At 33.4% G+C, this 13229-nt stretch overlaps 1 protein-coding gene across 1 annotated transcript in view; it reads right to left on the bottom strand.

Annotated features, from left to right (window-relative positions):
• LOC110371420 (nephrin) overlaps positions 1-13229 on the bottom strand; it is a 251131-nt gene that overhangs the window by 40853 nt on the left and 197049 nt on the right. Inside the window, exons 9-11 of the mRNA XM_064042317.1 lie at positions 8229-8365; positions 2985-3152; positions 111-242 (exon numbers count right to left, since the gene is read on the bottom strand). Of these exons, the coding sequence (XP_063898387.1) occupies positions 111-242; positions 2985-3152; positions 8229-8365 (437 nt within the window). The remainder of the gene's footprint in view (positions 1-110; positions 243-2984; positions 3153-8228; positions 8366-13229) is intronic.

A 13229-nucleotide genomic window follows, 5' to 3' on the forward strand; every position in this document is an offset into this window, starting at 1 on the left:
TTTTCTTATTTAGAAATAATTAGCACCTTCGTACTATTTTATGATATTTCTTCTCTTTTCATGTATGAACTATGTACATAAACAGTTAAATAAAATATCCAAAGACTTACATAACACGTTGATAGTATGAGAAGCGACGACGTTCTCTGTCAGCTGACCGTTGATCCCTTGACAAACTACGACGATGGATCGCTTATTGGGCTCCACCACCACTGTGATGTTGGACGTCGTGATCCAACCACCTGTGGAGAAGAATCACGAATTAGTGATGGAGAAGCTGTTTGAAGAACGAAAGATAAAACTAAAGGCTTGGAAAGGGAGAATTAGCGTCATAATGTACGTAGAAATTATACCAATGGCTGTAGACTTTGTGATATTGATATAGTTATCGGCACGAATCTTGAGCTCTGACTTTCACCTGCGCAGAAGTAATTTATTGGGTCCCTTTTGTGGAATGAAGTGAGGAGCGTTGGCGGGCTAAAGCGGTGATTGGCCCGCAGTGCATCGCGTCATAGCCGTCACTCGGGATTGGTTCTTTGCTAATAAATCACTTCTGCGCAGATGTAGGTCAGAGCTCAAGATTCGTGCCGATAACTATACATGATGAGGTTAAAATTGCTGTATTAATTATGATGAAATTTAGTATAGAGGTGGAAATGGTTGGATACAGGTCGCCTCCAACAGGTATCTGTGGAGATCTAAGGGGGAGGCCTATGTTCAGCAGTGGACGTCCTATGGCTGAGATGATGATGATGATGATGATTGGTATAGAGGTAGATCCGAAGAATGGAGACATTGAAATTGTAGAAAGCAGCTAATTACGAGTGTACTTCCAAACTAATATTATAAATGCGAAAGTAACTCTGTCTGTCTGTCTGTCTGTCTGTCTTTCTGTCTGTCTGTCTGTCTTTTCTTCACGCCTAAACTACTGAACCGATTTGTGTGAAATTTGGTGCAGACATAGTTTGAAACTTGAGAAAGGACATAGGATAGTTTTTATTACAAAAAAAAATAAAAATAAAATTATTCCGGACATATAGCGCCATCTATTGGTCAAATCAAAAATCTGCTGGTAGTCACTATTCCACGCGAACGAAGTTGCGGGCAAAAGCTAGTATGTATATAATATTAAACAAAACTAAATCTGAGTTACGCAAATGTGTAGCTTTAGATTTCTCATTTCGATAGATAATTATCTTCTTATTATTATATACATACTTATTATACATTTCAAAGAATATTAGCATCATTTTCCATATCAGAATTTATTTCATCTGAATGTAAATAATCTCTCATTTATTTGCTTTATAAAGAATTACACATATCTGAAATTCAAACCAGATCTTCACGTTCATTTCTATTTTAACATTGAGTAAGCATATTTAAAATAACATCATATCTTTCTTTCAAATACAGAGCTAGTCTATCTTTCTCATTACCTTTAAAATAACAACGAAAGTCGTGGTGGCCTATTGGGTAAAGAACCAACCTCGCGAGTATGAGGTTCGATTAAAGATCAGACAAGTACCAATGCAACTTTTCTAAGTTTGTAAATTTCTAAGCATATTTTAGACACCAAATGGCTGATAAAAAGGCGAAGGAAAACATTTTGAGGAAAACTGGACTATATATACTGAAATCAGCATTGAGCAAGCGTGGTGATTAATGCTCAATCCTTCTCCGTGTGAGAGGAGGCCTGAGCCTAGCAGTGGGACGATAAAAAGGCTGTAACAGTAACAGTAATAACAACGAAAGACGTTCACTTTATTTTTCTATTTAAAATAACCTTGAACTAGTTTGTCTAGAAAGTTATCAGTCGACATATTGGTTTTCGTATCAACCTTTAGAAATTCAATCGAGTCTTTGTGCAGACGCCAAGGTTTGTCTTCAGATCTAGGCCAAGGCTTGCGAACAATCAGTCCTTCAGCGTTTCAGTTATCAGTGAAACTATATACGGATTCCTTGAAAATGTACCGATATTTTCTACTTTGCTATTTTGCTATCTAACAATAGTTTTTCGAGTAACAAGGCAACTATGTTTTTGGGGACATCAAAAATATTGTATGATATCCTAGAAGTAGTTTTGATGAAAATGAGTAGGTATATTGTCTCAACTAAAATTCATTTAGCAACCCTAGAATAGTTAGTTTAAGCTAGTTTGCAATTAAACCATCGTACCACAAAAACTTTTAAACGTCTGTTGAACACTTGTCTAAAAAAAATACAGATTATGACGTTGAAATAAGGTCCATTTTGCAGCCTAACTTTTTTTTAGACAAGTGTTCAACAGACGTTTAAGGTAGGTCTTTTTGTAGTAAGGCTGGCAGATGTGAAACTCTATCTTTAAAATAGTACATTGTTAATGATGAGCATTGAAAGTAAATAGGACTACGGTTGATCAGATAGGTTACCAAAACAAATAATGTTTTACTTTATCAAAATAAAAAGAGACCAAGAGAGGCATATTTTTATGTTATCGTCTGAGGCTGTAATTTCACGGACGATCTAACTACTATATTTTGATATAAGAGTATGTACAGAACAATATACAAAGAAACACAATGTAATATAAATACTACTATTATATAACTTAACCCATGTTATGGAAACTTGAGTTTGTTTGTCAGAATTTCAGAACTCATTGACATACATTTGGATATGGATCAATTCCAAGCTACTTTTTATCTTAATACCGGACGATTTCAGGTGCAATTGTGGCAAATAGCTGGCGTTATCACACAACAGTACACATACATATAATAAATAAATCAATCCTTACTACTACTATAAATGCGAAAATCGAGCTTTCACACTAGGACTACTGAACCGACACAAATGAAGTTTCGCATCCAAATAGTCTAAAGCCCGAAAAAGGACATATTCTACTTATAATATAACACAGTTGTGGAATTATTTTCTCCCAAAACACGGGTGAAACCACGAGGAACAGCTAGTTCAGAATAACAATAAAATAATGTACTAACCTTCAGGAGAAATAACAGTCCTATTACTAGCTTCCTTATGATGCTTGCCAAGCACCACCCACTTGACATCAGCTGCAGGGTTCGATGGAGCAGTACTGCAGGTTAGGGGCACTGGATCCCCAACCCTGGCTTCTGAAGGTCCTGATATTGTGACGTGGGCTGGAGCAACTGTGGAGGAAAATATAATTAGTAATGATAATGACCTTATGAATATAATCTGTATTAATAGATATACCTAATAACGAGAAAATATTTTTTGTTGTGTAAAGGCTTCGAAAATTATGAATCGATTTGAAGAAGTCTTTCACTGTCGACAAGCTCTACTATGCCCAGGTAACACAGGCTATACTTTATCCAGGTACGGTTAGAAGTTTCCCCAAGACGTGGGTGAAACTGCGATAATTATCTAGCTTCAAATAAAACAAGAAAGTATCATCAAAACTGCAGAATATAGGAATGCTAATGTCATGAAGATAAATGAAGAAATAACAAAAGGAAAAGCTGTATTAATAAGAGAAATAATAACTAATAAACCAAAAATTACTTCATTGGTTGCACACAAAATAGAAACATAATTCATTGAATTTTAAACAACGCCTGACACAGAATAAATTAGATAAGTTCTGGGACATTGAAATTTAATGCATCGCTAATATCGTATTAAGCCACGCAAGTACGATGTCAAATAATTTGAAATTTATTGGATTTTCAAGAGCGTATTATGGTTTCACAAGCTAAAAGCATGTGAAAAGTCAATCATGGTTCAGATCAGATTTATTTAAAAGATTGATACCTCTTTTATCATCTGCTGATGTATTTTCTTCAGTATAAAATAAATATGTATCATTTTTTCCACATTTTTTAGTATCTGCACCTGAATTTGCAGCAAAAAGTAGTTTAATAATCTAATGTTAGTAATTCATCATGATATTTAGATATGATTAATGGGAGTAAATATTTTATGTTTGCCAAATTCTATAAAATAAATAGAGTAAAGCTATGATAAATAAACGCATTACGAATCTCAGTAATTAGAATTATCCGTATTGCTAACGACCTAGCTAGTTCGAATTAGATTTCATGTTTAATTTATTTACATAATTGATACATTTTGTTTGTCATCTATATCCACTAAATTATTTAGAATTCCTTTATAAAATTGCGTACTCCTTGTTTAAACTTATTCCTACCACGTCCAATCTAAAATTGCTAACATATTTTATCTACTTACGTCGACGACCTCAGAATCACGGGCGTTTAATGTGTCTTTTTCTAATTTTCTCGAGCATAATTTACCAATTAATCTAATACAGAACGTAAGTAAGAACAAAGTGCGCAATTTAATCGACATTACTAAAAGTCGGTCTCAAATGTATGAGCTGAATTAATTATATACTTAGTTATGTCTTGTCTGGGGTCGTCTCAAGGGTAGCAGGACACCGCAGTATCTAAGTCCAATTAGTTCGTGGAAAGTGTCTGAATTCTTATTTAGAGTGCAATTTTGCGGTGGCTGAAAATAAATGAAATTCTAATGGATGGCTTAAGTACAAAGGAATGAAAAACAAATTTGAGATGTCTCTGATGTCGTTATTAGCAAGTTAGAAGACTGAAGGTATGGGTAATAGAGAAGTTTGTATTAAACGGGCTATTTATCTAACGCTGAGAATTAAAGTGTCGGATAAAAAGTTTCTTAGGATTTTCTCCTTGAAACAACCGTTTATTTTTATAATAGCAGCTTTACACAGTAATGAAACACTTAAATTCTAAGTAGCTACAACAATGAATAGAAATTCTTCTTACAAACTATAAGTAGGCCTTCAAAGTTAATCCAAATAACGCGAGCGACGTTTTGAACACAAAATATTAAAAAATATAACATTTAACGAAAGAAAATTCAAATTCTAGTGTACATTTCGAAATGGAAGCGATAGAAGTAAGAGTTTAACGTAAAAATACGTTCAGCAAACTTCTGGAGGGCGTCAATGGAGTCGGAACAAATTAAAACTTTGCCCTCTTCGTATAAATGTCAAATAAATTTGAATGTCGCTGTGGGAGTCGGTGATTTATGCTTGTATCATTGCGCTGTTTCGTTTGGGGAGTTGGTCATACGTGATACGATTACTACTGTTTGATTTGGGATCAATTTTGACAAGTTAATATTTTATCTAGCACATGAATCAAGTTCACAGTCAACCGTGGTATTCGTAGGGAAATATGAAACAATTCATTATTTAAACATTGTGTAGTTTCTACAACTGGAAAGTATAAAACAGTATTTGTAGTTAAACATGTTTCATACATAATACATGTGGAGTAAGTCTCTCTAGTTTTTACATAGTTAGCGGCGCCAAAATGGTTGCCAACCTCTAGAAGCTTAAATAATATACGAGTAACTTCCAGTTAACAGCGGCAAAAGGAAAACAAACGTTGCTATAAGTTTGGCTTTACATGCAAGCTTGAAAATAAACAGAATGGCTGTACTTTTGCTGTCAAATATAAAATTGTTGAAATATTAACTTCACAAGCAACTGAAACTCTCTTAATAACAACTTACGAATCATTATTACTAAAACGCATTGTTATAAGCCTATTCATATTAATTACTACAGATAATAACAGTGTTGATGACGACGAAACATAATCTAATATTACCAAAAGCTCCTTAAATAAACCAATAAATATAAATAAACCCAACTAATTGATTAGTGTATCGGCCGATTACGATGCTAACAGACCTTTAACAAGGCCACCGCAAGTCAATTAAGGATCACTCAAGCCTTTATCTCTTAAGGGGTAAGCAAAAGCCAATTAACGATAATTAGTTTGGGTATAAGCAGATAGTAATCCCTAAATCTGCGTGGATTTTGTCAGCGAGTTCCACCATCTTGAGGTTGCGAACAAAACTTTGGTCACTACTGTAAGTAATGCATCGTAAAACTGTTTCATTTCTAAAGAATCTAGTTATAAACATAAATCATATTATAAGTCTCAGTTTTGATTAAGAATAATTAACTGTAGATTGACTTTTACTTAATTCTTGTGATTTATATAGACGATGTTTTACTTTAACCTTCGTATCATTAAGCCATTGTTATAATCCAAACGTTACATGATATATCAAAAACAATATAATCCTGTGATTAATAGGAGCTCCCAATAAATTATTAACAACATTTTCATCTTTAGCAACTCTATTTATCTTATCAATCGAAAAGTCACAAACATTGCGTTCATCATTTATTATAACAAAGTTATCTGTTTCATATTAGGAGTCTCCAAAATCGTTGAATCGATCTCCAACTTCAAAAGTCTTTTATAAGTCAAGCAAATGCGTTTTATACAGAAAAAACAGGGGCCCTCCACGGTTGGCCGGTTATACCTTCCTACCTGCCCTTGTAAATAAACAATGAGACGGGATTTAGGGGATACTTCTTTGAGACGTGGAGTAAGTCAAAAGAATTCGGGTGAAGATTAGGAGTTAATTATTTTTTTCAAATTCTAAGTAGACTCATTTTTTATTTGTCACTTTAAATTTTCTTATGAGAATATTAATAATTTTAATTAAAAAGTTCAAATAAATAAATACCTATATCTATTTTTAATTATTTGGTGTCGCTACACATGGCTTTAGTTCTCTTCATTTGAAAGATACTCAACTAAAATTAACCTCAATATATTTTTAATACAAAAAATGATATCCAAAGAAAATTCCTTCACAAAAACGAATCTACTTTCCCCAGCTTTTTACCCATCCTTTACGCCACACGAAATGAAAATTACTGCGCTTTCGGACTACCTTGTATCTGATAGAGTTATATTGTCAAAGGATCCGCTGCTTTAAGGGTGAAGCCCGGGGGATAGCTTATAGAATTATCTACCTTCATATCGGACGCTGAAGTATAAGAAGATACTATGATGTTGCTACGTCGGAATAAGGTGAGAAATAAGTTGGATTACTTTTATGTTGTTTATGACAAATGAGAGCCTTAGAAAACCATCTCATAGCAAGACGAAATCTGATAAAAATATTCCCAAGATGGATACTTTAAGAAGAACAATAATCAAGTAGCAGTCTTCTTATTGTTAGTTATTTTGATAAGCTGCTTTCGCAATTTCGTGTCATTATTATCACGTCATAAAAGATTTTAGAAATAAAACCTAGAAAGATGTTGTAAATTACCAAAATTGCTTGTAATGTAGCCCTCAACATTTTAAATCTTCGAAACTAGACAAGAAATTGCCCAAATAAATTCATCGTTTACAAACTTCAAATTACTTTTCTCAGAATTTTCAAATCTCGATGTGATTACAAAATATTAGTGGGAAATTATCTCAGTTTACCGGCCTAGCACTTAGAGAACAAACATTTTGAAAATGTTCGGTTTGAAATCTTATTGTTCATTCATTTCCCGTATTTATTACTTTGATAAAATCTAATTGCTTTTGAGGTTGTTCACGTTTATTTCCCTGAGGGATTTGGTCTTTGATGCTTTCTATTCAAAGTACGATCGTGCTTGTATCTCTTATTAGGTTTCTGACAAATATTCTAAGCTTGTGAGGTTAAACTTTGATGTCTTTATTATATACTAGCTTCAGCTCGCGGCTTCGCCCGCGTCAAGTTCGGTTATATCGCGTTTCCTAGAGAACTCTTCAAAATGTATGTTCTTTCTCAAGGTCAACTCTATCTCTGTATAAAATTCTGTTAAAATCAGTTCAGTAGTTTAGACGTGAAAGCGTAACAGACAGAGACAGACAGACAGACATAATTACTTTCGCGTTTATAATATTAGTAGGGATTTCATTATCTTGCATCTCATTTGTAGCTAAACGATTTTCTATTAAAGTATTATTCAAATGAATCACTGCAATGCATTTTTTTTCTGCTTTCTGGTCGCTTTTTATTAAATTAATCAGTGCTGCAATCTCTTTGTTATTTAGTAAAACGTTTTTATTATTAATAAATGCTTTTCCTTTGTTCAATGAAAAATTAGTTGTAATTGTATGATTATTTTCTCTTGATTATTTGCTGCACTTACAGCTATGAGAATTTCATTTTATGAAAAAATATACTTCATTTCTAGAATGCTGTCTTTGTATAATTAAGTAGTTTGCTAACTTATCACGTCTTAACAGATTTGCTACACATAAAGAGGATGATAATACAGTCTTAGTAACTACCAAGTTATAACCAAAATAATTAATGTTTCTTTAAAAAAATATTACTAAAAATAAAGCTATACTCACACAACACAGTAAGGTCGATCTCAGCTTTCAGCGTATTACTGATCATAACGTTCTTAGCTTCACATGTGTACCTCGCCTTATTGTCAGACGCGTCTGCTTTGAATGACAGCACGTTTTCTGACATTCGCCCACTAGTTCTGAAACAATAGATAGGAAATATGTTTAGTTAAAATCTATTAATATCTTGATCATGTGAGATGTTTAATCAAGAGGTCGGAGTACATCGGAGTTAATTTTTTAATGGTTTTTAGGGTTCCGTACCTCAAAAGGAAAAAACGGAACCCTTATAGGATCACTTTGTTGTCCGTCTGTCTGTCTGTCTGTCTGTCTGTCTGTCTGTCTGTCTGTCAAGACCCTTTATCTCAAGAACGCGTGGACGTATCAACCTGAAATTCACATGAAATACTCAGGTCTATTGTCTCTTTAGGCTGTGAAAATATCAAACTTCTAAGCCAAGTCAATCAAAAGATACAGCCGATTATGTCGATATTTTCAACAAATTTTCGACACTCGCAAAGGAATCAAAACCTACAGGATACTTGCCGTAAACTCAGGGTCTTGAAATTTGGCATGAAGCATTGTCATATAATGCAAATATAGGAAAAATTCCGAAAATCTCATTTTTTTTAGTTATATAACATAAAAAAAATATTTTAATAAAATGAAACTTACTACCTTATTTCTCACGAACGAATAAAGGTATCAAATTGAAATTTATACCAAATACCTAGGTCTATTGTCCCTTTAGTCAGTGAAAAAATCAAACTTCTAAGTTAACGCGATCAAAAGATACAACAGTTATACCGACACCTTAGAGGAATTTCCGTCACACGCTATGGAATCAAAACCTACAAGGTACTTCCCGTGAACTCAGAATCTTGAAATTTGGCACGAAGCAACGTTATATAGTACAGATAAAGGAAAAATTGCGAAAATGATAAATTTGAAGTTACATGAAATATTATTTTTGCTTACATGACATAAAATATTTTTTAAAAATTATAAGCTTACTACCTACCCTTTTTCACATGAACGCATAGAGATATTAAAGTTGAAATTCATATCAAACACTTCTTAAATATAATTGCCTCTAAACTGTGAAAATTTTAAATCATTCAAAGGTTATTGGGCACCTTAGTATGGAAACCATACCCACGGCGGATACGAACGAAATATATATAGCACAGTATAATGATAAAGGCTCTGATTTACTATGGCATTAGTCGCATCAATGTGAACCATGGGAACCTAGAGAAAATCAGGTGTAAACATCAAATATTTTCATCATTTCAATGGGGAATTTAAACGACCAAGTTTGACGGATTTGAGAAATCATTTCTTTGTATTGAAAGAGTATACTCGCCGTTTATTTCCATTGTCATTAGGTCAGGATCTGATGATGGAAATTCTGAGAAATCGAGGGCAACTATCAGAAATTGTAGGCATGCATAGGATTAAAACTTGATTCTCAGATGTATGTCTGGTGATACTATCAAACAGTGAAGGTTTAGAGCTTACCTGATGATGGAGACGTGAGAAAGTCGAAAGAACTCCTCAATGACGTGTTTAGGCTTATATTAATCGTATTAACGAGAACTTTTCACAAAGTTAAAAATAAAACTTTTACAAAAAAAAACAACTTCAAAAACAACAAGAAACTGTTAAAAGGTGGTTAAATAAATATAGATGCATCCTCTAGACACCGACTTCTAGACCGATGCACCTAACATCTTTTTAATTTCTTTCTTGCTTTTGTTTTCTTGTTGATTTTTTATTATTCTCTACCAGTCGTTGTTACAATTCGACAGTTACAAGTCATCAGGCGGTTTCGAAAAAAATCTGAAACTGGGGCTCGTTAGGTGATTAATCCCTCAAAATAAAAGATCCCATTAGTAGTGAATTCTCATCACCTAAAATAAAATAAGCTCCAACACAAGGTTACGTTATAAATTGTATTGTATATATAGAAATATAGGTGTATAATATAAATTGTATTGTGTTATAAATTGTTTCTCAGGGTTTCCAGATCCTCATCAGATCCAGGTCATCCGAATTGGCTTCTTCCTTTTTATGAAAAGTCTTTAACAATAGAACCTAGCACTGCCACCTGTACAATCCTCTGAAACTGCTTGTATTTTATATTTTTCAAACGATCCTGGACATTTGTCTCTATGGAATTTTAATAAAATATTTATATTCAAAGAAACGTCATACCATTCTCCAAGATTTAAAACTACTTTGATTCATGTCCGTCACTTTTTTACAAAACGGGTCAGATATGCATGCAAAATAATAACTATTTTGACTCTCACGAAATTACCATAACTATGATTGTTCTAAACTGAACAGTTGGCGCGAGACTCACTTTTTATCAATACAGGATTTGTACGGAACCCTCGGTGCGCGAGTCCGACTCGCACTTGGCCGGTTTATTATAATTTATATCACTTCAAAAGTCAGCCATTTTGTTAACTCCTTCCCTCAGAGCCGAATACTGTTACTGTTATAGCTTTTTTATCGTCCCACTGCTGGGCTGCGGCCTCCTCTCACATGGAGAAGGATTGAGCGTTAATCACCACGCTTGCTCAACGCGGGTTGGTGATTTCAAACTATACAGTTCATAGCCGAATGCTTCTGCCTTATTAGGCACGTTTATTCCAAGTTCTGTTTTACCTACTATTATTATCGTTATTGAGACCTAACTTAGATCTGAAATAGCTATCTTACTTTTATTAGCTCTAATTAAAGTTTCATCTAAATTCGTGTTTCACTCCTGATTAGGTCTTTCATTGTTATTTTCGTAAACTTTGTGAAACTTTAAAACAGCTATTGTAATATCATCAATGGTAGTTGTTATTATGTTTTCTTCCATAGTTATTTTTGCAATTTATTATAGAATTCTTTCTGTTTTTGGTTTGATATTTTTAACTGATCCCTTTGCATAAAGGTCTTATCTTTCACTGTGCCAAGAAAATTGCAGTATACAAAATCGAACAAAAAACTGTGGATCAAAGTCAAAGTCAAAGTCAAAGTCAAAAACGTTTATTGAAAATAGGCTAGTTTCTAGCACTTTTTCACGTCAAGTAATACATAAGGACAGCACCCCCAAAACGCCCCCCTTTCACCACTTCCTAGTGTTATGGCTGGGAAGAAGAAGTGGTGAAGAACAAACTTCCCAGCAACACAGCTGTCTATTACAATTAAATATAATTAAATTACAATTATATAATTCAATATCTTTTCAAATTATAGTCACAAAAAAATATATATAAAAAAACACTTGTTGTCCACTTCAGAGCTGCCATCTGCGTGTATCTGTGAAATAATCATTAATGTTATAATAAGCCTTTTTAATCAGAATATCCTTAATTTTGATTTTAAAAGAACTGTCCGTTAGTTCTAGCAAATGAACTGGGATTCTATTATAAATGCGTATACAAAGGCCCACAAACGAACCGTGCACTTTATGCAATCGATAGTTGGATGCGGTTAATTTATGTTTATTTCTGGTGTTGAAATTGTGCACGTCACTCTTTTTACTAAATAACTCTATGTTTTGCCTTACATATATTATATTGGCATAAATATATTGAGACGCCACAGTGAGAACACCAATATCCTTAAACCTTTCCCTTAAGGAGACTCTAGTACCTAGTCGGTATATAGCACGGACAGCGCGCTTCTGTAACACGAAGACATTTTCTATGTCGGCAGCATTGCCCCACATAAGAATTCCGTAGCACATAACACTGTGGAAATAACTGAAGTACACTAAACGCGCCGTCGTAACGCGGATCGTAAAAATCTGCTCAGCAAATTTTGCTGAATTTTAAATCTAAAATATTGATAACACATTTAAGGCTAGCTAAGACAGACTCATCTTGGGAAAATGCCAAGAACAGGAATCGGTAATAGATTTTTTTATGAAACAAAACCATTATCCGGTAGAGAGGTTCCCGTATTAATATTGAAATTCATGGTCCGTTCGTCTTCCCACGGTTATACAGAAGATTATTAAGAGATAAGGGACTTGCAGCTATCTCTTTCTTACATAATATTCTTTGGCTTGTAAGAGTGAGATGTCAAGATGTTTCTGTGTTTTCAATTAGAAGCTCATTATGGGCTGGGGGACACGTATTAGGTTAAGCTTTGGTTATTTATTTATATAGCGAATCTATTGGTGCATTATTAATTGTATTGAAGATAGATTAATGTTGATATGACTTACATTATAAGCTGGTATTATTTATATTTCGATTTCTAGTACATCCCGATATAGAGATTAATCCCCATTCAATAACCTTGAAATGTCTGTTTTTGCAACTGAGAGATTTTGTGTAATTGTTGTCATATCATCAAATTAGTTCACCTATTTCCTTCCAATGTTGTTTAAGAATAAGATTCAATATTGGTTAAAATGGTTACCAACCATTTCAGTTCTAAGATTTTTATTCTACTCATATTTCTTTTTATTTAAAGACCGTCAAAAGGCGAAGCAGAACAAGTTAATTCAGAAAATCTTCTTAACATCGAAAGTCTTCAAAAGTACCAACAACTTGAAAAACAATATCACAGTCAGGAAGTTTGGCTTATCTCAACTTTCCCCCTTTTAGTTCCAGCTTTTGAATTTTTAATTGCATTTTTAGTTTCACAAAGGATTTCATATTCATTTGTTTTGTGTTGATGTTCATGTAACTTAATAAGTGGTTCATCTTTTTTTGTTTATCTTTTAAAGTAAATCTTGCTTAAGAAATAAAAGAAATATTACATAAATATGATTTTGTTGATGGCAATACACCAATGAAAGTATGATAAACGAATAATAAATAAGAAAAACGTCAGCGTATTTCCATACATTTGCCACTGTTCTGCATTTATACTAACATAAAAAAACTCTCCATAAACATAAGGAAAACCATAACCCTTCACAAGCGCTTATAAAATTGTTTACACAAAAAACAAAATCTCTACAAAAAATAAAAACAAAAACAAAAAAAAAGT

The sequence above is a fragment of the Helicoverpa armigera genome, chromosome 28, assembly GCF_030705265.1.
Source record: "Helicoverpa armigera isolate CAAS_96S chromosome 28, ASM3070526v1, whole genome shotgun sequence".
NCBI classification, from domain to species: domain Eukaryota; kingdom Metazoa; phylum Arthropoda; class Insecta; order Lepidoptera; family Noctuidae; genus Helicoverpa; species Helicoverpa armigera.